Raw genomic sequence first — 23944 nt, 5'->3', positions numbered from 1 at the left:
GATACCAGGAAAAGATGATGGTGGTTAGTGGGTTTATCTTGGTACTGTTTCTAGTATGACACACACATTGTGGTTTCCAGCAAAAATAAATAAGCACTGTATAGGTGCTGTTTACAGCATCATAGTTTTTTACACTAAAATAGCGTGAATTGCTCACTCTTTCCATTGCCATGACCAAACAATAATTATATTCCACCAACTCTTTTTTTTTTTTTTTTTTTTTTTTTGTTAATGAATATAGCACTATGTAATGTCTCTCACATATTTTATAAAATTCGCAGTATGTCATTTTGCTACCAAGAAGTCAGACTTTCTTGTATTTTAATGTAGTTCTCTGTGGTAGGCTTCCTGAAGGACTTTTTGACTCTCGGTTTTGAAAGCTTTTGTCCCTCTTTAATCAGCTCCCTGTCACAAAGTGACATATTAATCACTCAAGCATCTAACTTATGGCATGAACCAGTGAGAAACAGGTGCAGATGATGGCATACTGGTGTATACAGTATACTGGTGATGCTGAATGCTGGGGGTTGGAACAGAGGAAAGGAGAAATGAGGTTGCTGCTGGGGGCGTTTAGTAAACAATGAATTTTTATCATTTCTATTAGATCTTTAGGCACTTTGCAAACTGTTACAGTAAAACATCTGTTTCCATTGTTTTATTGAACCTACATCATTTAATTAATATGATGTAACAGTGTGTGTATATATATATATATATGTGTATATATGTGTATATATGTGTATATATGTATATATATATATATATGTGTATATATATATATATGTATATCTATGTATGTATATGTATATATAAATGTATATATGTGTATATATGTGTATATATATGTGTGTGTGTATGTATATATATGTATATATATATATATATGATATATGTAGTATATATATATGATATATGTAGTATATATATATAGTAAGTTCTTACACACTGGGAAAGTGCAATACTTTCACAATACAATACAATGATTTGCACATAATTAGTAACACAAGCTTAAAAAATAAGGAAGCGTACAGTAGCACGCAGAAGACAAAAATAGAGCTGAATACTGACTAAATGCCCGGTGATTCCAGTGTATTCCCCCTGTAAAGTTTTCACTAATGTCTCAATGTAAGTAATTGATGTAATAGCACTATAGTAATACTATTTTTAAAATTATAATTATTGTTATTATAGTAATGCACATTTAAATTTTTGTGTTGATTAGTTATTTAAAAAGTGCAATAACATGTTGTTTTTGTTGTTGTTGATGGCCTTGGCTGCTCCCGGCAAGTGGTCGCCTCAGCGGACCATCCAGTGGGGTTTTGGGCATTGGCTGGGAATCAAACCTGGGCCTTCCGCATACATAATGTGTTCAGATTATATTTAACAGACATGCACATCAGGCTCGACAAGTTCTGTCTCTAAAACACGCCTGTCTTTAAATCATGTTTGTTGTTCTTCCTTACGTTCCATCTAACTGATCAACTAGGTCAGGTTATAAAGAACATTGCAATGTGTAAGTTATAGCATCAACATACCTTTCTTTGTAAAGTATAAGCGGGTGTTTAAACAAAACTCTAGTGTTTGTCAAGTTATATTTTTCTTTATTCTCTGTCTATTTTACAGTGGTTCTGTCCCTATAATATGTTACCTCTACATTTGCTAGACAGACAGCTAGTTGCCATGGCATTCAGAGTATTTATGCGTCCTAGTGTACTTATGCGTCACCTTGATCATCATCACATGATCATGAGTTGCCGTGACAGTTTATGTCCAATGATAGTCAACAGTCATGCTGAAATTTCAGTATTTGCCATGATTGCTGTGTGATGCCAATGATATCTTGGGTCACATGTTAGTTTTTGCAAACAGACATGTTGGGAAAGCAGAGAGTCTAACCAACATGGTCGTGAAATAGTCGGTCTGTTTAAAGACATTCAAAACCCCGCTAGAAAAGTGGTGTTGAACACAATTGTTCCAGTCTCGGAAACCTGGTCCGAGTCTACTTGAAGAGTTTGTCTCGGGTACAGTTCAGCAAACTCAGGCACAGATCGAATCAAATGTGGAAGCCAATCATACTTAAGCACGAAAGTAGACTGCTGTTTAGACGCGACGTCATCTGTGCCATCAGTCTTCTCAAAACTTTCAGTGTGGGCGTAGCACCCACCAATCTCATAATCTGACCTACAAAGTCATAGCTGATAAAGTAGGAAGAGATATGACCGCATTCTTCTTTTTTTTGTTCTAAAATAAATGAATAACATTAGGTATAGCTTAAAAGTTAACATCCTTGTTCTCTTTTTCTTTTGTGTTTAATGGCAACTCACAAACCGATTATGTGCTTCCTGCCATCTGCTAAATCAGAGCGTGTAAATACACGAGTGTACCCAAGAACGGAGAGCAAAAGCAACCCGAGTCCTGGCCAATGGGAAGTGAGGAGCAATTGTTCCTGGGTACAAATCAATCTTGTCTAATTTTGAAAACCAATAGCTTTCAAACCTGACTCGGTAGTCCATGTTTAACCTCACAATATAAGGGTTTTTAAGGCTGACACACATGAATAGTGAATGCAAGATGCATAGCCCCCCATATATCTGGCCAGCTGTCGTACTGAACAATGGAATGATTGAACAGTAATCGATATCTAAAGAGCTTATCAGCAGATTTGCAATTTTCCAATTTGCTATTTTATGTCTGTTCACTTGAGTAATAGAAGCTAAATGTCTGTCTCTTAAAAAAAAAAAAAAATGAAGAGTGCTGACTGTACATACAATGCCCTCTAAAATGACAGCAAACTGACCTCTGTTAACGCGAGCAGGCTGCCTGGCCGGAAACCATTGATTAGCATTATCACCCCCTCCTCCTTTCCCCGCACACACACACACACACACACACTCTTTGTAAATACACTCCACTGGTTTACAATGCATTGTGAAATAAGAGCTGTAAGTGTTTGGGTCAATATGAAGAAGACAAATAATTTTTTTTATTTTTTTTTTTTAACACTTTTTTATAATTTTTTACATCATTCAACACTTTGATTATAAATGTTTCATTAATATTTACAGTAAGCACCGTAAAAAATTACAGCTCTTTGTTTATAGTCCTAGTGTTGTGCTTGATTTCAAGCTTGATTTCCAGCCAACCAACTGTGTGTGTGTGTGTGTGTGTGTGTGTGTGTGTGTGTGTGTGTGTGTGTGTGTGTGTGTGTGCGTGTGTGTGTGAAAGGATAGTTAGGTGGGGGGAGGAGGTAGTAAGACACTGCGCAGAAGCACATGGGTGGGCTCGGCAGGAAGTGATGATGTCACAGAAAGATAGCGAGAGAGGGGCGTGTGGAAAGAGAGGGGGAGAGAAAGCGGAACGAGAGCAATGTGACATGCTTTCAGAGATGAGCTCAGCGCTGGGGGCGTGGAGAACTGCCCGGAGAATTGCCTCTCCTCTCTTGGCCGCCGGCTCTGTTTTGTTTTTCGACACCGCAGCGTTTTGCTAGAATGTGCTCAGCGTAGACGCTGTCATGGTGGGCGACCTGTTTTTATGGGGATTCTGCTGTCTGAAACTGTGGAAAAGGGATAAGAAGGTAAGATACGGTGTTCCTCCTTCCTGCTTAGGTGTCTTGTCAGCTCAAAGCTCTCGAGTTCTGCGCCGGTTCACTCATGACATAAACTATTATTGTGAGACGCATGGCGACTCTGGGGACATAAAGCAAACACATAGTCTGTCCTTGGGGACATTCTTTAGGATGCTGTGTTTAGGGATTGGCTTTGAATATTCATGAGATGCGACAATCCTTGATTTGAGTATTAACAAGCGAGTCGTATGTATGATTTATGAAAGCATGTTGTGGCTTTGGGTGGGACTGCGTTTCTGTAAAAGGCCCACTTGCTGATGATCTCGACCTGAATTTGTACTTGTCTGGCACAATTTTTTTATGCGCCAGTTCCAGTCTTATCCTGTACAGCTGCAGAGATCAAGTCATTCATTATGCATTTACATGGCATCGTTAGAGGTCTCGTACTCGGTTATCCTTTATTACAGCTTTGCTAGGAGGATTGCAGCATTTCTATGATTCGCGGCTTAAATATTAAACTGTAGTTGGCTTAAAAGGGTCCTTAATCATCCAGGCACAAGCCCAGACGGCCCCATGTTACTTTCTCCGCCATTTATTATTATCAAGGTATTTATGCCTGAGCTTACAACACTGATGTCATGTCTCTGTGTAGTGCTTGCAGCTGTTAGTGATATTCACTGAGTCACACACACGCAGTCATGCTGCATCAGCCTCGGTTTAAAAACCCCATCTGGTAAATCTACTCTGTTTATATACTGTAGATAAATGTGAATAATGTGCGCCTGATGAAGATAAATGATGGAGGCAATCAGCGAGGGTACGCGACCTAATAAATTTAACACTCAACAAGTACTGCTTTTCACGTTTTTAATGGAAGTAGCAGCTGGAGGAGCAACTAATACGAGACCTGGAATCTACTGGGGAACATAAATAACCAAGCAGCCCTGGGAAGACTGAGCTCAATGGTTACAGTTTTATGCTAGAGGCCACAAGGTTTAGAGTTCAAATCCGAGACATGCTAAAAAACAGACAATAATCAGACCTAAAGTATTGGGGGAACATCTTCCAAGAGGATCATCTTCCAAGGTGTGCAATAAAGGTGTTTAAATAGATCCTAATATTCCCTTAATAATCGGATTAATACCCTAATTAGAAATAAAGACGCATCATGTAAACACCTCCGCTGGAACAGTCTGACCTGATCCGGCCCGACTGGATGGAATTTTCAATCAGAATTAGAGACGGGTAAAACATAATATAATCTGTTCAATAGATTAAGATTAGTCCTGATTGTTACATCCTTGTTGGAATGAATATAATCTTTCTGAGCATGTTTGCCCCATGTGGTTTAGGTGACATCTAGGAGGGAAATTCTGCTTCTATTTCTGATCTGTAAACTCCATGAGAGAAATCTCTTCCACCATGTTTTACTTTCATTAACTGGGTCTCTGGGTGAAAGATTGGCACTGATTGGCTCACCAGTTAATACCTCATTAAGCACCAAACCAATCAGAGATGAGACAGGATTTTTGAGACCAATCATAATGCCGAAGGTGAGATTTCCCTGAAGAGACGAGTAGTCGAATCCAGCATCAAATGTGTAGAAAAATACATATTCTTTTGTTAAACAGTATTTGCAGCAGACTGAAAAAATTTTTTTCACGAAAAATTCGATTATAATTAAACGCTTTGAGCATGTAAACACTGATCTTATCAGATCAGCGTCCATGTAAACAGTTAAGTTGGAATCTCAACTCTCAACGATTTCAAGCCGATTAAAGAAATAGTGTCCAATTGTCCAATATTGTCCAATGTAAGCATGATGTTGAATCCTTGTTTCTGATCGGTCAGAAGGTGCTAAGCGTTCCCTGACAATAGTGCTGACTACGAAACACCTCACAGGTTTATATGCTTAAGTTTACATAGACATATACATGTTTATATATATTATATGTGCTAATTCTATTATTACAATAGCATTTGTGTGTGTGATTGTTGATATGGTAAGGATTTCTTGTGAGGTCTTGGTTTAGCATGTTTAGGGGAAAGGCTCCCAGTGTCATTTCTTCAGAACACATTTGAAAGTGTTAAAGATGGAACGGTTGTGCTGTTTCTTTTTTTCCTTTCTTTTTTCGGTACGTTAATCTGCTTTTTTTTATACGGTAAGTCAGACCTCTAAAAAAGGCAAGCTGTAAAGGAACTACTGTTTATAATGTTATGAAACATGGCTAAAAATAGATAAAGTGTACAAAGCATCATTCTTTAACCTTTTTTGATATTAGCATTAGCAAATTGTTAAACATTTTGGCACATGCTGGTTTAAGCAAATATTTCAAAATATAAAACTTTTGAATGGTGCAAACATTTTGAAGAAGGCTGTATGTCTGAATGACGACCCCGGCAGAGGTGGCTCGGATCCCACTGCAGTTGAAAATCGACAGGTAACTTGTCGCCAGCTTGTTGAATAGACGCATCTGTCTGAGTGAACTGTACACAATCATTCACAAACACCACTTGCGCATTACAGTAACTGACCTGGGAGTTATTGCCACATACCCCGTACATTCCCGACCTGGCGCCAAGCCATTTCTACAAGTTTGGGCCATTAAAGGAGTTCCTGGTAGGCCAGCGTTTTAGTCATGAAGCAGACAGTCCGATCATGACTCTGGCGTACTAAGAAAACTTTCAACCCTATATTGAAAGTTATATTGAACCCCTATATTATAAAGGGTTTTTTTACACAAACAGGTAAAGCAATTTCAGTACATAGTGTGTTAATGTATGCAGGGAAAATACACATGTAACTCAAAAATTTACATATGTAAAATTCACACTGAGAAGGTGTACGAGTCATAAATGTGTCTGTTCATAGTGAAATACCAGTTGTGTCTTGTGTAAGGTTGTTAGCACGAAACATTTTAGTTTTTAGGGAAAACCCTATGACACCGTCAGTGATGTAATCTTGAAAGCAACAACAAAGACAGATAAGAGTGATAAGTAGATTAGTTACAGTATTTGTTTATTCATTGCTTTCTTTCATTGCTCAATTCTAAGGCTTTATCAGGTACACCACAGGTAAGGCTTTATTCATGTGCACCATATTGGTTTTTCAAGGAGGCTATAAATAAAAGTCTGTCTGCATTTTTAGTTTTAACACTAAAGGCAGGCCTAAATTAACATATTTGGGTGATTTACAGTAAACCTTGTGTACCCTTCTGACCTTTAGACACTTCTTTACTAGGTGTGGTGAGTCCCTATCTTGGGTCCGATATTTCCCTTAAATACCACCCACCTTCTCCAGTCATCAAGAATTAAAAAAAAGAGGAAGTGGACCTTTTGGAGCACAAGAAAAATAAAAGCACTCGCATGAGAGTAGAATGTTTTTTGTGATTGCAGCATATCAAGGAAAGCAGAACTTCCCATTAACCCCTCTTAGACTTGGTTAAAAAGCGGATCAGTGTATACATACTGTTGTATTTATGGAAGCCGTGCCGATGACATAACGTTAACCGAGACAGAAAGGAGGTCTTTCTGAAGTCCAGGAGGGCTGGAAACCAAAAGTTTTTTTTTTTTGTGCAAGATTAGGATGGAATGAAAATCCACTGTAAAGCAGTTAGCTACATTATGTGACTGTTTTTTCTTCTTTATATCGACAAAAATGATAACATTACGTGCCGGTTTTGACTTTCAGTTTACACACACTGGGTTTTTCTTTTGGTTCATCAAGCCATGTTACTGTACTACAGAAGTCAATGCACGTAGCTTATAGAATTACAAGTGTGTGTTCTGTGAGCTGAAACAGTTTCCGGGCTAAAATCTAATGTAGATAAGACGGAAAAGAGAAACAGATGCCTAATGCACCAGTAAGTCCAATGGACCGTGTGGTCTCTTCTCTCCTTCCTGTAACCTTGATGAGTTTGGGGTATATCTTTGGACTTTGAACTGCCCACGTCTGTCCAAGGTTGTTCCTGTTGTGAAGCAGTCGCGGTCACATGACATGATGTTTTTCGACACCTTTTTATAGCAGAAGTGTGTGTTGTCTGTTGTCTGTCTGTGGTCAGCCAGGTGGTCTTTCCTGTGGTGTTAGGAGTATAACGAGCCCGACAAATGGTTTTCATGAAATGGTACCATCATGGAGAAAGAGGAGGTGGTTGGCGTCATGACTGTTTCCTCTGGCTGTCTTCTGTCGTGGTTCACACCTTTGCTGAAGCTACAGAGTTTCGGGCTGTACTTATTGTTTTTTTTTTTACTGATTATAAAATGAATACATTAATACCTTTTTTAGTACAAGTACATATTTTTGTTGCTTGTAACATGTTTATTATTAAGCAACCAGTGACATCGCTGAACATTTTATTCAACTCTGTTATTTGCTTACAAGTATTGGACTCTCATGCTGAGCTTTACATGTAAGACTTCATGCTGTGTGATGGACATTTTTAATAGGGATTGTCTCACCTGAGCACATTTTTTTTTTAAACAAATAGTTACAAGTTAACAATCAGCAATAGAAAAATCGTTAATTATTGATGAGCAACATATTTTGGCCTCGTTTTTTTTTTTTTTTTTTATACAAGGTTAATATAAACCAGTCTAGACAAATGAATGAAGCCCAAATAGCTTGTGTTTCTCTGTCCTCATTTCAAAATGTGGTTACAAAAAATACACTGTTCAATATTGCACTTTAAATTGAAAGTGCATCCTTTTGTGAACATTTTAATAGATGTGAGCTACAGAGAAGAATTATGCAAGACAAACATTATCTGTAACATTAGATCATTTTCTCTGGTGAGCGTTTTCTTTAAAAATAAAGCTGTGAATTGTAACTTGACTTGCAGGCAATGTGTAGACCCTGGTGAGTGCACGTCGCGGAAATGAAGTGCTTCCTTCTGGAAAAAACAACAGTTAATGGAAACAGCTATTTACATTTTTTGGTAATTCAGTTAAAATGTGTAATGTATTTATCTCGGATCTTAATGTTGGGCTACTGATTGGAAGGTCACATGTTCTAATCCCAGCACCACCAAGCTGCAATTTTTAGCCCCCTGAGCAAAGCCCATAACCCTTAACTGCTCAGATGTATAGTTACAACTGCCATAAATGTCCACAATATTATTTAAACTAGATTGATTTTTAAAAGTAGGTAGGTATTGGCCACAGTTAAAGATTAAACATGCCAGACTTGCTATACAATGAGACATAAGGTTGTAACTCAGCTTACCACAGCATCAATATTATATCGTCATAGTGTCCAGCTTTGTCTTTGATGTTTACATTCCTTCTTCCAAAAGAGAATCGATTTAATGACCTTGTGTTGTGTTTGTGAGTGCCCGTCTTAAAAGCCAGCAGGCCTTATAATAACATTGAGAGTGAAGTCACTATGCTGAACTGCGTCGAGCAGGATCTGCTGACTCACACTCGCTGCTCCAAGATGAGCCATTTTCTTTCAAGCTCAGTCTTAGCCTCCATATTACGTCCATGTTTATAGGATTATGTTTCATACTATGGGCATCAATCTATATCACTTAGCGTGGGATATCGACATTTTATGCATGCATACTAGGAAATATCTGGAAACGTACTGTAAAGACTGTGATTGTTGTAAGGAAATAAGCTGTATCCTTACATGATAGTCAAATATAACACATTTTTGAGAGGTCATGTGAGTAAAGTCGTTGTATATGTAGAGTAATGGCTGGATGTCAGAAATGGGTCTAAACTTAGTGAGTAGAGCGAATTTGTATGCGCGTGATGTTTTCTGCTAGAATGAGCGGCGTCTGGATCAATAGGCATCGATTTCTTTTTAAAGCATCATTTTTGCTGACTGTTGTAGTTTGGGGATTTACTCTATAGGGATCAAGTCTGCAGGAGATCTAGATCTGTTTTCAGAACTCAGTCCTGGCTTTTGTTTGCAGCTTGATGATTATAATGAGGATAAAGACGACTTAACGTTACGTTTTGGTAATAATTGCATTTTTACTCACCTTATTATGATGTAATAAAGGAGCCCATTTAGGTATCCGGAGAAATGAGAGAGTGGACGAGCTGGCAAAAAAAGCAACCAAAAAAGTAAATATTGAGATTGATATTTACATTTAGGCGTTGGCAGACGCTCTTATCCAGAGCGACTTACATTTTTATCTCTTTTCCACATCTGAGCAGTTGAGGGTTAAGGGCCTTGCTCAAGGGCCCAACAGTGGAAACTTGGTGGTTGTGGGGTTTGAACCTGGGATCTTCCGAACCGTAGTCCAATGCCTTAACCACTGAGCTACCCCTGGCCCCAAGTTTTCAAAGTCAAAGGAAAAAGGAATAATTGTGGAGAAAGGCAAAACAATAATAGCAAGAGAAGTGGGATAATAAAACAAAAGCGAGACATTGGCATTTAACACTGAACAGAGTATGGTTGTGGTATGCCATGAAAGTAAGGAAACTCCATCAGTGACCATCAGGTCACTGATCAGGGAACGTACTATTTCATGGCTTTTTTTAGGAAGATTGAACTGGAAAATTGACTTCACGAGAGAGTCAGTGAAGATGGGGGAGAGTTAGAGCTCTAGGTGGATGTTATGCAGCATACTGGATGAAGACCAAGAAAACGTTCAGTATAGTTTGTATCGTCACATAAATAACTGTGAAATCGTATTTTAACTGATATTGTTTTTTCAGGTTGCAGGCGAGCAGAAGTATCACCCCGAGTGTTTCACCTGCCTGAACTGTCGCACCTTCATTGGCGATGGAGACAACTACGCTCTGGTGGAGAGGTCCAAGCTCTACTGGTGAGTTCCTCATGAGCGAGTATTTCCGAGAACTGTAACGTTACCTCTCATTTGGAATGTAACCATCTGACTTGTTCAGACATATAGAGGAAGTGTGTGGTTGTGTGTGTGTGTGTGTGTGTGTGTGTGTGGTTGTGTGTGTGAGATAAGAGATTAGTTTAGTGATTTTAGTAGCATTTATCTGGTGTCGCATTCTTTCAGAAGTGAACGTCTGCATTGTGGTAGAAGAGTGGGTTTGTTTGGATTGCTGAATAATGTCAAGATTTTTTGTATTTCAGAAATGGATGGTTGTGTTGGATTGGGTTTAGATTTGGGCTTATACCTTTTTATATCGTTGATGTATTTATCCAACCATTAATTGATAAACAGGCACATGCAAAGAAATACTGTAAACAAGGATGGTGTTTAAACATTATGAAACATTTTAATATGGTAAGTTCAGTAAAACAGTAAGGAACCAAAAAAAAAAAAAAAACAGTAGAACATCACAACAGAATTTGTTCCAAAAATGATAAATAAGGTGCCTAAGCCATAGTACTGCACATCTCCATGTTTCTGATCATGTTTTCTTTGTCTTCTTCTTCTTCTAGTGGACATTGTTATTACGAGACCATCGTGACCCCTGCAACCCTGCCCGACTCTCCATGCTCACGAGTACCTCACACAGTCACGCTGGTGTCCATTCCGGCCTCCACAGATGGAAAGCGTGGCTTCTCTCTGTCCATCGATCAGGGAACCAGCCCAAACGGCTACAGTACTGATTACAGCCACACAGTCCGTGTGTCACAGTAAGTGTGTGTGTGTGTGTGTGTGTGTGTTTTAGGGCTATTTCTTGTACTGTATTATGAGGGTAGGGAGACGATTCTGTTTATTTGTATATGTACATATACTTATAGGGAGGCTAGAAAATTGAAAGGTTGTTTTATTTATTGGTTTGTGTTAGTTCTGGTCGTTAGGCTAATCAGCAGTCAGTCAGCATCAGTCCTGTAGCTCCCTTCTACCAAATACAGGTTGTTAAAAAAAAAAAAGCTGAAGTAGGAATCTAAACAATATATCTATAAATTTATGCATTTTTAGTTGATTTTTTTTTGTAAAGGTGTTTACAACAATGTCCACCGTTAAAAGCACTCTATACAATTAAAATTGCATTGACCTGATTGTACAGAATCTGAGTCACTTTTGTAAAGTATGTGGTCCTATATATATATATATAGCTCATATGTTTCTGATACACAGTAATGCGAGAACAGGCAGGTCGGAACGCGTGACTTTTTTTTGCCTCTGCACATGCATAGGGTTTGCTGATGTCAGTCAGCACCAATAGCATGGGGATTTCATAGCATTGCTAGCCCATAGCAGCTGAACCGAGGCATCTGACTTTCTTCCTTTATTTGGACCTCAACAAATAGAGCTGAGTAACTGCCTGTCGTTCTCCAGAGCTAGAATCTGCTAAAATCAATTGTTTGAAGTAAACGAGAGGTGGCAGAAAGTTTGATGTTTTTTATCCCAGATGGTGCGGACAAAGACGTATCGATTTGCGAATGCGTGCTTTTTCCCGAGCACAGACACGACCACGATAGAGTCAGATAAACCTCACTTGTAATTATGAATGTGGACCGACACAATAAAATACAAATACACACCTAAAAATAGGAACAGGATTGAACAACGTGATTTGTAATGTGAACGTAATCTTAGTCAGTTTCTGGATCTGGATTGTCAGAGATCATAATGCTTATGTGCAGAATAATTATAGTGTGGTACTACTCCTATCTGATTTTATATGGTCTCCGTGAGCTTTGGAGTGTTTTGTGTAAAAAAAAAAACTGAGGTTACTGAGGTTTGGGTTATGTCTGTATTCTTAGTTAGCAGCATTGCATGTTACAATATGTTAATGCCAGCACCTTAGTAACACTGTGTGTGTGTTCAGGGTGGATTCTGAGTGCATCAGTCCTGATGTGAAGAACTCCATACATGTTGGTGACCGTATCCTGGAGATCAATGGCACCCCCATCCGAAATGTTCCGGTTGATGAGGTACTGAAAAACAAGTGTGTGGAAAAATACGTAGTCAATCCTCTTGATAGCTGTGTGTGTGTGTGTGTGTGTGTGTGTGTGTGCGTGTAAACAGGAGTACGTTGTAAGATAAACAACTTGGTTGCTGAATATGTGTCTCCCCCTTGTGGCCTGCACTTTAGATCGATTTGCTCATTCAAGAGACCAGTCGACTCCTGCAGCTCACCATCGAGCATGACCCCCTCGACTCTGACAACCCCGCCAGCTCATTTGAGGATCAAGTGGACGGCCCGAGCCCACTGCCTCAGAGACTCAGCCCGGTTCCACCAATCACACAGCCACCAAATCACGACGGCCACAGCCTGCGCACTCGCATGATCACGTCAGTCCAGCTCACATTACTCTTGCATTACGCTTCCTAATTTCTGCATTTTCAGCCAACCTCATGTACTGTGAACGTGAATTTGAAAAGGCATAAGAAGTTAACTCGTTTCCTAACGTCTCCCCATCTGCAGGCGTAGCTACAGTATCGATAAGTCGCCGTGCTCCAGTAATGCTGCATCCCCCGTGTCTCCAAGAAAGGATATCGGACGCTCCGAGTCTCTCCGTGTCGTGTCAAACCGCACACACAGAATCTTCCGTCCGTCCGATCTCATCCACGGAGAAGTGCTTGGAAAGGGCTGCTACGGTCAAGCTATTAAGGTACACACCCTCACACACTTTGCATAGCAGCACTGGGCTTGGCGTATCTATTAGCAGCAGTGACAGCTGCTCTTTCCTGGTAATCAAATGACCAGAAGAGATCTGCCTGATCTAAAACACAGTTCTGTTGTGCATTCCCCAGGAACAATGCAAATAGAGTGATGAAAGGATAGCTGCCTGAATGTTACCAGGAGGTGGCAGTAGTGAGTCAAAAATGGAAAAATACAGGAGGACGAGTCTGTGCATGTGGTTTTATACAAATGTTCAATTTGTTTAAGATAACATTTAAAATGGGGAAAATGGAATTTACAGCAAGAATAAAAATTAAATCTATAAAAAGCCAGTTCCTTCCTGCTGCAATGGATAAACCATAGTACAGACAGTTACACCAGCAAAACACAGCTTGTAAAAATCTCACTACGTTCAAGTTTATCAACTTGGTGTTATACAAGACAAAGGTTCAACACAGCTTTACATTATTACTTAAAATCTGCACCTGGTCCCTTGTAGGTGCAACATTCTGAAAAAGTTGATATCACGATACAAAAATGACACAAAATATATATTGATAATAATGTTGTCAGTTAATAGACGAATAGACATCTGTAGTAATCAATAGATAGTGTTTTTTTTCTCGTCTCTCTATTGCCACTGTCATCTCTGGTTTTAGAAATTAATCTGGATATACAGCATGTCAAGCTGCTTTCGCATTATGGTCATGTAATTAACCATTAAAGAAATGTAGATTGGTATTGGACTTGTAATCAAAACGAAACCAAAGGTGAGAGAAATCACCCTGATTCGCCAGGTTTGTTTCAAATAAATAATGATACTGTAAGAGTGTGTGCCTGGTTTTTTGAATAAATCATGTTTTAAGGTGGTATATTGCTGGAGATCTCAATGTGTGCATGTCTGTGTGTGTGTGATTAGGTGACCCACAGGGAGACGGGTGAGGTGATGGTCATGAAGGAGCTCATTCGCTTTGACGATGAGACCCAGCGGACCTTCCTTAAGGAGGTAAGTGATGTTCCACCGTTAGAATTCAAATCCTACAAGAATGAAAAACAAACCATGAAATATGAGAAGAGACGCTCAAGGGGAATTCCTACCACTGGCCTTTAAATATCGTCTTACTTTTGTTTTCATTTCTGCAATATTATGCCATCATTCGATTGGTCAATATGGAAAGTGTCTAGAAACAAAGTCAATCCCTTACAAACTTATTAAAGGAAGTTAATTTAAAGGAAAACTCTCATTTCCTCCAACACAAGAAGAGGTGTTAATATATGAGGTATTAATAAGGTATTAATCCAGTTAAACTAATTGTAATTTGGTCACAGGTAAAAGTAATGAGATGCCTGGACCACCCCAACGTCCTCAAGTTCATCGGGGTCCTCTACAAAGACAAGAGGCTGAACTTCATCGCCGAGTACATCAAAGGAGGCACCCTCAGGGACATCATTAAGAAAATGGTACGTGCATGTTATTAGGGTGTTTTATATCTTGTGTGAAAGTTCCTGTGTTTAAATTCAAACGCTGCATCGCTTATGTGTTTTTACAGTACCCTGAATTAATATATGTATGTTATATAGTGGGGAATCGTTTTTCTTTACCATTCGTTAGCAATTTTGCTTAGATGACCATATATTAATACATTTAATACATTTCTGGTATTTGAAACATTTTTTAGTTTAAATATGCATGTAATGCATCACAAATAATATGCTTTATCTGTGTCTTCACATGTACAGGACAGTAATTATCCCTGGAACCAGCGAGTGAGTTTTGCCAAGGATATTGCATCTGGAATGGTAAGTGTTAGGTCACATGTGTACAACACCTTTTTTTTTAAATATACAATCTCATAATACATTTTGGGCACATTTACTGTAGCATTGTTGCCCTGCACCTCCAGGGTCTGGGTTCAGTTTCCTCCTCGGGGTCTGGGTGCTTGGAGTTTGCATTCTCCCCGTGTTTGGTGGGTTTACCTCCCAACAGATTAAGCTAATTGGATATAATTAATTATAATACGGTTATAATAAATTTCCCAAAACTTACTTGCTATTCCATTATACAGTCTTCAAGGCATCCAGTATAAATGTCATGTCTGCACATGTCCCTGCACATGTCCCTGCACATGTCTCCACACTGCCATCATGTGGCCACTCTTGAGACAGGAGAAAAAAATCTGAAAAGTCACATGGCCTTAAACATTTAATCATTTTATACATAGTCCAGTAAAGTTCCTCGCTTATATTTAAGAAGATGACAGTTAACTAAAGGTCAAATATTTTTCACTTATTTGTCAGGCCTGCGATACCACTTATAGATTCATGGATTACAAAAATGTATACGAACCATCGTAAAAATTATCACAAGTTGCTGGTTGTGTTTTTGTTTTGTTTAGTTTTTTTGCATGATATGTGACTGTTTTTCTCTTTACTATTTCCCAGGCCTACTTACATTCCATGAACATTATTCACCGTGATCTCAATTCTCACAACTGTTTGGTCCGAGAGGTGGGTATCCAAACCAGATTTGCATTCTCTGTGCAATAAAATTAATTAAAATGCAGTTTTGTTTTTTTATTTGCATTTATGTAATATTTTCAAATTTGGAAAATGGTAAAGTGGAAGAGAATGGTAAAGTAAAAAGCAGATATCGTCAAATATTTAAACTAGTTATCTATGTAAAACCAACTATAAGTGAGGCAAAATAAAATGTAAGTGCTGATATAGTGACATAAAACCAAATATATGAAAGCTACAGTAATTGAACAGATGTTGAGCTTGGCCTTTTCTTCAACATTTGCTTTTTTTTTCTTTTCTAAATATCTTTGAGAGAAAAAATAAACCTGATGATGGAACAACTTTTTATTCCAGTAATTAGAAATTTAAAAACTTTTGGATGTAGCCATATCGCACCACTTTGTCATTGGCTATTATCCTACAGCCTACATCAGTCACTTACTGACATGCCACCTCAAACAAGTCTCATCAAAATATACACTTCATTAGGTACACCTTGGTAGTACAGGGTTGGACCCCTTGTGTCTCTCAACACTTAACCTGTAATGCAATCGTACATCCCAAAGCTAAAATCAGTTCAGGCTGGTTTCTTGCACATCTCAATTCAATAGAGCACCTTTGGGACGTAGTGGAACAGGAGATTGCTTGCTCTGGTGAGTCTCGAGTTCTGCTGCGTTATCTTACGGTCATAAAGGGATGGACATGGTCATCAAAACAATACAAGGCAGGATGGATCAATGCTTTCCTGTTGTTTAAGCCAAATTCTGACCCTACTGTACCTTTCCTAATATCAGAGCTGAATTCAAGACTCATCAGCCCAAGCAAACTCTTTCCAATTTGTTTTGTTGCCCAATTTTGGTGAGCCCATGCAAACTGCAGCCTGAGATTCCTGTTCCAAGCTGACAGGAGTGGCTCCTGGTGTGGTCTTCTGCTGCTGTACCCCATCAGCTTCAAGATTTATGTGTTAACGTGCCTTCAGAGATGCTCTTTAGCATGCCTCCGTTTTAACAAGATGTTACATGAGTTATTTTTGCCTTTATTAGCTCAAATCAGCCTCTCCATTCTCCTCTGACTTCTGGCATCAACGTGGCATTTTCGCCCATAGAACTAGGGCTCACCGGATATATTCTCTTTCTCAGACCATTCTCCTTAAGTGCTAGAGTTGGCTAACTGTGAAAATCCCAGTAGTTCAGCCAATTTCTTTTATCTTTCTTTTTGATTCTTTTTGTATTTTCTGAGAGTTTTTCTTTCCGTCCTCAGAACAACAGTGTTGTAGTGGCGGACTTTGGGCTTGCTCGCCTAATGATAGAAGACAAGAACCAGGACAAACTTGGAAAAATTCAGGGTGTGAAGAAACCAGACAGGAGGAAGAGATACACGGTTGTGGGCAACCCTTACTGGATGGCTCCAGAAATGATTCATGGTCAGTCTTATTTTTTTAATATTATTAATATTATAGAATATTTAAAAATAATATTATTATTATTCTGTATATTTCATCCTTTATCGTAACAGATTTATGCATATCTTTGGAAATCATTTTTGTCTTGTAGTTTAAAGTTCTGTTTGTATTTTGTGTTTGATCTAATAGTACAGAAATTCAAAGAAACACTGAATCAGATCTACTGTAGCTCTTTGTAACTTCCTGTCTAAAGCCATGGTGTTTTTTTTTTTTTGTCTGCAGGAAAGAGCTACGATGAGAAGGTGGACATCTTTTCCTTTGGCATCATGCTGTGTGAGGTGAGTGATCTGAGGAAATAATTGTTGGCTCGGCTTGCTGTTAAACATTTGAAATTGCCCCTCTTTCTCCGCACAGGATCTCAGGCAGTTGTTTTTAACAGGGAACCCAGCATGTTAACCATTACCGGCTTTTTCAGCTTCACTTTAAAAGGATCTTAACAACCCTGTTGCCATTACTGAACTGGTTCTTAAGCTTAAAGAAAAAAAATTGTTTATTGTCCAGTGTGATTTACTGTATGCCTTATGTGCACTGTTCATTCATTAGCAATGCATGTCCAACTGACCGGTTGTAAAATTCGTTTTTTTTTTTGGTTTGGAAAATATTCTAAAATTAGGTTTTTCCAAGAGTTAAGTAAAGCTACTAAATAAAGATTCATGATTCTTTTTCCAGATTATTGGGCGAGTCAATGCAGATCCTGATTACTTACCCCGAGCCATAGACTTTGGCCTCAATGTGAACGGTTTCCTGGAGCACTATTACCCTGCAGATTGCCCCCGCTCCTTCTTTCCACTGGCTGTCTTGTGCTGTGACCTGGATCCTGAGAAACGGTACGAGCCAGCTAATATACTCAGCATCTCTGTATTCACTGTCTGGCCAAAAAAGTTGCATACTAATATTTTGTCTGACTGCCTTTTGCCTTGATTACGCCACACAGTTTTGTGGCTAGTTTATGTGGAAATAATTCCTCGTGCTCCCAAAAGAACTCTTTTACACTTTGAGTCCTAGAATATGCCTGTGCCATCATTAAAAAAAACAAACGGGTCGTCCAGTACATTCAGGTCATCAGCTGATTTCTTTTTATAGCCGTACAATGTTGCTGAGGCTAGGCCTGACCAACTGAAGCACCCCCACATCATAGCACTGCCTGTAGAGGCTTGAACAGTGGCCGCTATGCATCATCGTTCTTACCCTTATGTGCACTTTGCTTTCGAAATGGGGTCAATCTAGACTCATCAGACCGCATGATCTTTTCTCTATTAATCTTTATGTGCTTTAGCAACCTTTTTCTTACTCATTAGTCTCACCAGTGGGTTGATTTATGTTCAAACTGTTTAGTGGCAGGCCTTTAAGCTTTTAACATATTGTATAATAATAAAAGAAAAAACTGTCCTTGGTGTTATCCAATTGCAAAAAAAACCTGTTACAAAAATGTTACAAACTGCTACAATTGGAAACTCGTTCAATAAGCATCCATTTTTATTCTCAAAAAGATTTTTTAAAATCTTTTTTAAATGAGTCTTTGACTATGTGGACATCCATGTCCATGTGAATTAGCTCAAATTGTTATAAGCATGTGATTTGCCTTGCACCAGTAACTAGGATTTAAACTGTTACTATTATAAAAAAAATAAATCAAGGCATCTTAATTTTGTTCCACATTTGTCGATTTTAAATTGTCAAATTATTATGGCTTTAAAAGAAATCTTTTGATTGCATTATTCTTGGCAATAACACTATCTTTCTAAACGTTTTGTCCAGATTATGATTATGTAAACAGATTACATTTTCCTTAACATAATCTCTTCCTTAGCCATGATACAGATTATGAAAAAAATTAAAATATTAAAAGAATAATAAGAAAAAATCAATGTAAAAAAAAAAAGTTTGAAAAGCTAAAACTAAAAGCATTGAAAAGGTTGGATATAAATTAGGCCAAGAATTACAGTATGTACTTCCAGGTTTGCATTTTCATATATACATTTTCTTCTTTCATGCTTTGAATCAACCTTCCTATGTTCTCCCACACTACTACACTCCCTCCACTGGCCTCCTCTAGCTCATGCATCAGATTCAAAACACTGATGCTTGCCTACAAAGCCAAAAATAAGACCAGCACCCACTTACCGCAAAGTACTTATCACACTCCGCACAGCACCATTTTCCGCCGATCCTCAAGCATTACTCGACTGGCTCCACCATCTGTCGGGGATCTAGACTGTTTTCTGTTCTGGCACCTAGTGGTGAAATGAACTTCCTGTGGATGTCCGTACAACTGAGTCACGATGTAAAAAAACCTTCCCAACAGTGTATGTCTGAGGGTACTTTTAGTCATAAATCTACAAAGCCAGTGTAAGGATGGAGACTTTAAAGCCCTTATGCAAGTCGCTCTGGATAAGGACGTCTGCCAAATGATGTACAGTATGCGCCAAAATATACAGTACTGAAATGAAAAGACCAACAATATCACCATGTTGTCATCTGTGATTTTGTTTCTCCTTAAAGAAATATCATATTATACACTATAACCATGGTATGTGTAATGTAAGGGTTGAAAGTGTTTACTGCCTCGCTGTAGAAAGTGTTCATTCGGTGTTCAATCGTTTGTGCAGATTCTCAAATTTGCTCACGTAATGCAGACACAGTTCTTAGTGGATCTTCATACTGTAGTTGAACACGCTCTCCATTAACATTCCCCAGAAGTAAGCATCAGGTGGAGTAAGATCAGGGGAATGGGACAGGTATGGGAATATCTGTACCACGTGAAATGATTCGTCATAGAAAGTTTCCCTGCAGCATGGCTAGAGCTAGAGCTCTGCCCCGTCGACAAACGCAGACAAACGACGAGTTTTAGTACTGTATAATTTGGCACTTACCGTAAATGTAAATGTTATTGTCTGTGCTTATGACTTGAATTTCATTTGTTCTCTCTTACAGGCCTCCTTTTGCAAAGCTGGAAGAATGGCTTGAGAAGCTAAAGATGCACTTGAACATGCGCTTCCAACTGGTCTCAGACCTGGAGCAGATCCATCTAGATTTCTGGCAGAAGCATCCGCCTGATGAGAACAAGCTGTCCACTCATCGAGAGCAGCCCGAAGAGCCAATCAGGATCTGATCTCATGGTGTTCATTCCGAACATTGTGGGGGGAAAAAACCTGCTGGAAAAGGAGGGCTTGAGTATTGGTGCCATTTCATGCTACTGGACTGGCATTCAGGGAAGTTCCCTCCATAACTAGAAGTCCACAGTAGGATTTGGAGAGCACAGTTGATGCGGACTCAGTGGGTTTTGAAGACAACATGGAAGAAATGGCTCTCCTTCATCCTGAAATCCAGGGCATCATTCCTCTACTGTCACTTTAGCTTCTCCACTGTCTCATCAGAGTTATTCACATCCAGTCCACCCATTTTAACTGGATTATTGATGTCACGGCTTGTTAGGAAATGGTATATCCATCCAATTTTCATTCAAGACTGTGTAAAAAGGACCCGTTTTTTTCTAGAGGCACCGTGTTCTCCAGACAAGTCAGACAAGAAAGTAGCGCATGTTTGTAAATAGTCTGTTTTTCTGCACTACTTGTTGTTTGGCTTTGAATACAAGACAAAATGGACTACTTTGAGACGAATTAGTGTGTATAGAATGCTTCCTTTAGTTTTGTGTCAATCCATGTACAGTAGCTTTGACAATGTTTCGTCAACAACAGGGGTGTCAAACTCACTTTGGATAACTGGGCACGTTATACCTAATCCAAAGTCAAGTGGGATAATAAGACATTTCTCTGAATGGTACTTCAGAACACACAAAATGATGAAACATATTTCACATAGATGAACTGATGCCAATTCATTACGAAAAAAACCCCCCACATTTTCCGGATGATGATTTTACCATACTGTGCCTTGCATAAGTATTTACCCCTTTTTTTAAATATAATTTCTTTAAAAAAAAATAAAAAATTAAATGTTAATGCACAAGTATTTCCCCTATTTATGAAACCCCTAATTTATTTGGAAAAAGTCATGCTTATATATTTGAACGAATGAACTTGCTGAAGAAGACTTACCTCTCAGTAGCACATAAGACGTAAATTTTTGCAGTATTTTGTCCTCTTGTAAAATAACATCACTTTTTCCCCCCATAAATTAAGATAACTTAAAAAAATGGATTCTTGAAATTAATTCTTTGAGCCACATTAGGGTCAAACCCGGCCACCCATGTTTGACACCCCTGGTCTAAAACAAGGTACACTCTCGGGTACATTACACCATCTCCACCAGTAAGTCCAAGACATACTGTATATATATATATATATATATTAAATAACATATTGCACATGTTTCGACGTTGTACAGACATATTTTGTATACAGGTATGACATATTTTTATTGGCTATGGGTTACAATGAAAGCCCGAGAGACTTTCATTCCATGCAAAACAGGAGAGTGTGTGTCTCGTATGTCTTTCTATAGGTGTCCAGGACTTTTTTGTTTGTTTTACCAGCTGGATTTCTTAACTGTATCATTTGCACACACTTTATTTATGTAGTAGTACTACACACTGTAACATTTGGTCTCTTACAATAAGGTGCAGAAACAGTGTTCTGTTGAGGCAATGGGATCAGGTTCATGATCATCTTGTTACATGTAAACTCTGTTATAATATCGAGGCTGGTTTAAATATGGTGAAAAGAAAGGAAATCGGGTTCCAATCCCATGCTTGTGGTTTTAGTCCAGTGCCGCCTCAGTGATGTTTGCCTTCGTCTCACTAGTGTGTGAAACTCCCTATGGGAGACGTCCTGTTTACACAAACTTGCTGCCTGTAAATATGTCTGTTTATGTGGTCAAACCCAGCTATTTTCCTTGTTTCACCCCCCAAGTTGTCGGGGACCAGCTGCATGGTGCCTTGGCTGTGTGAGGGTTCCTCCAAAAAACATTGGCTATTCTTCTAACACAGCAAATACTGTTTTTCTGGAAGTAAACACAATGGAGGACTGTGTACAGATAGCAGTCACAGGCCAAGAAATGGAGAAAAGATCTTTTATGTATGAACAGAACCACTGAAAAAAAATTGTATAGATTTTCCACTGATTTAATTTGCACTAAATAAGAAAATGGTGATCAAAAGAAAGTTGGACCTTTTTTCCCCTTCCTTTCTTTTCCTAATGGTTACAGTTAAATGGATCTGTTGTATCAGAAGCAGACAAATGTACTGGTTCTTACATGAATGCAAGACACTGATGGTCTTTTTTAGTTTTTTGAAAAACATCAGTCCTGGGAATCATTTGTTCTTTGTAGAGATGTGTGTGTGTATATGTTTATTGTCTAGATATAAGGCATCTACTGTACATAAGACTCATTACATCCATGAGCGTGTAAGAGAGCGAGAAATCGCTTTTTACCCTTTGTCATTCTCCTTTTTTGCATTAATGTACATTGTGTAACGTGACGGGAGATTGTAGGCCAGCTATATTTTTTAGTTCACTGATTATATTCTATATACTTATTTTTGCTGAAACCTATGAAAGCCATATTTTCCCTAGATGGGACTTGGCATCACATTGTAATAAGCCGAAGTGTGTCAAATTGCTCACACTATACATGTATGTAACATATTGTAGAATATGCAATAGTACAAGAGGAAAAAAATATATAGTAAACATACATTTCTGGGTAAAATCTGTGGCTGTTTTCATACATCTCGATGGTATTTCAGTACTTTTATTGTAAGAGTTTCTTCCAAGTTTGATAAACAGGGGTTTGGAGCCCACGGGTTCTCTGCTGCCTAAAGAAAGATCCTTTGTGAAAGATGTTCTGTTTCATAACGACTGCTTAAACGTACAATGTCATTTTCACCGAATGCTGCTTCACCTCCATTGAAAGCACTTAATGTCCTAGTCTAGTATTGAATATTGATAGTCTAGCTCAGGGCATCATTATTGATAAAAAAAAAATTACTGGTATTAGTATTCCACTTAAAGTACAGTGAATATCTTAATGTGCACGCTTGGCTCTTCACCAATACACAGTATATACAGCAAAGTGTACATTTTGATCCATGTGAAAACTGTATGGGCATGTAATCTGGATGTGTTTCCACCTTTATTTCAAGCATGATGACTGAGCTTATGTGCGAATGCTGCAGCAGTCCTTCTTTGCAAAGGATCGTTTTACCTCTGACTATTGCTGTGCCTTTGTTTTAAGCTAGCCTTGCCAACGAATTGTAGAGCATTTTGAATTTTTTTGATTAAGTACTTTGATAAATTAGTTTTTTCTGTCATTTGCTAATCCCTCATGATGAGACTTCCTGTTGCTTTCTATATTTATGCTGTATTTTCCATATATCCATTGTCAACTTTGTATTTTGTTTTACGACAATTGTTTTGTTTTTTTTTTCATTTAATTTAATAGTCGTACACAAGCTGTGAAAAAAAATGTTCTGCACTTTAAAATTCTGGCCATGAAAATTGCGAATCCAAGGAGTCGACTATATTTGATTGCAGCTGGAATAAAACTGCCGCTCCTTAACAGTTAATTGTGTTGGTTGGTTTTTATATACACACACACAGTACATACAGTACATGTTAACATAATTTAATGACATACCTGGCTGAGTTTACATCACAACACAAGTTTTATAAAAGTATTTAATAAAGGATATTATTCTAGCCTCATACAGTACAGGTTCTTTCTTAATGCAACAGGTCTGGCAGTAATCAGGCCTGGTTGTGGCAAGTGAAATTTAACTCAGCTTTCCAAAAATCACAGTCCATTCATCAGTTAGCAAGGGAGGGGGCAATTACTTTTTCACATAGAGAATTGAAGGTAGGTTTGGATAGCTTTTTTTCTTTAATAAATGAAATAATTTAAAAAATGCATTTTTTATTTACTCAGGTTATCTTTAT

General features: G+C 38.4%; 1 protein-coding gene across 4 annotated transcripts in view; it reads left to right on the top strand.

Annotated features, from left to right (window-relative positions):
* Positions 1-23569, top strand: part of limk1a (LIM domain kinase 1a) — a 64175-nt gene extending 40606 nt beyond the window's left edge. For 3 of the 4 annotated variants that reach the window (XM_053486722.1, XM_053486724.1, XM_053486723.1), the window contains 13 exons: positions 10232-10341; positions 10932-11129; positions 12272-12377; positions 12539-12738; positions 12872-13058; positions 13989-14075; positions 14399-14530; positions 14810-14869; positions 15512-15577; positions 16847-17009; positions 17271-17326; positions 17718-17875; positions 19983-23569. In XM_053486722.1, coding sequence (XP_053342697.1) covers positions 10232-10341; positions 10932-11129; positions 12272-12377; positions 12539-12738; positions 12872-13058; positions 13989-14075; positions 14399-14530; positions 14810-14869; positions 15512-15577; positions 16847-17009; positions 17271-17326; positions 17718-17875; positions 19983-20160 — 1701 coding nt within the window. In that variant the 3' untranslated portion in view covers positions 20161-23569. Of the gene's footprint in view, positions 1-3377; positions 3575-10231; positions 10342-10931; positions 11130-12271; positions 12378-12538; positions 12739-12871; positions 13059-13988; positions 14076-14398; positions 14531-14809; positions 14870-15511; positions 15578-16846; positions 17010-17270; positions 17327-17717; positions 17876-19982 lie in introns of those variants that run through there. The other variant, XM_053486725.1, reaches the window with a different exon arrangement.
* Positions 23570-23944: the final 375 nt, after the last annotated feature.

This window comes from Clarias gariepinus, chromosome 25 (genome assembly GCF_024256425.1).
Source record: "Clarias gariepinus isolate MV-2021 ecotype Netherlands chromosome 25, CGAR_prim_01v2, whole genome shotgun sequence".
Lineage (NCBI taxonomy): Eukaryota > Metazoa > Chordata > Actinopteri > Siluriformes > Clariidae > Clarias > Clarias gariepinus.
The sequence above is the reverse complement of the archived record's forward strand: the minus strand, read 5'-3'. Positions and strand labels throughout refer to the sequence as shown.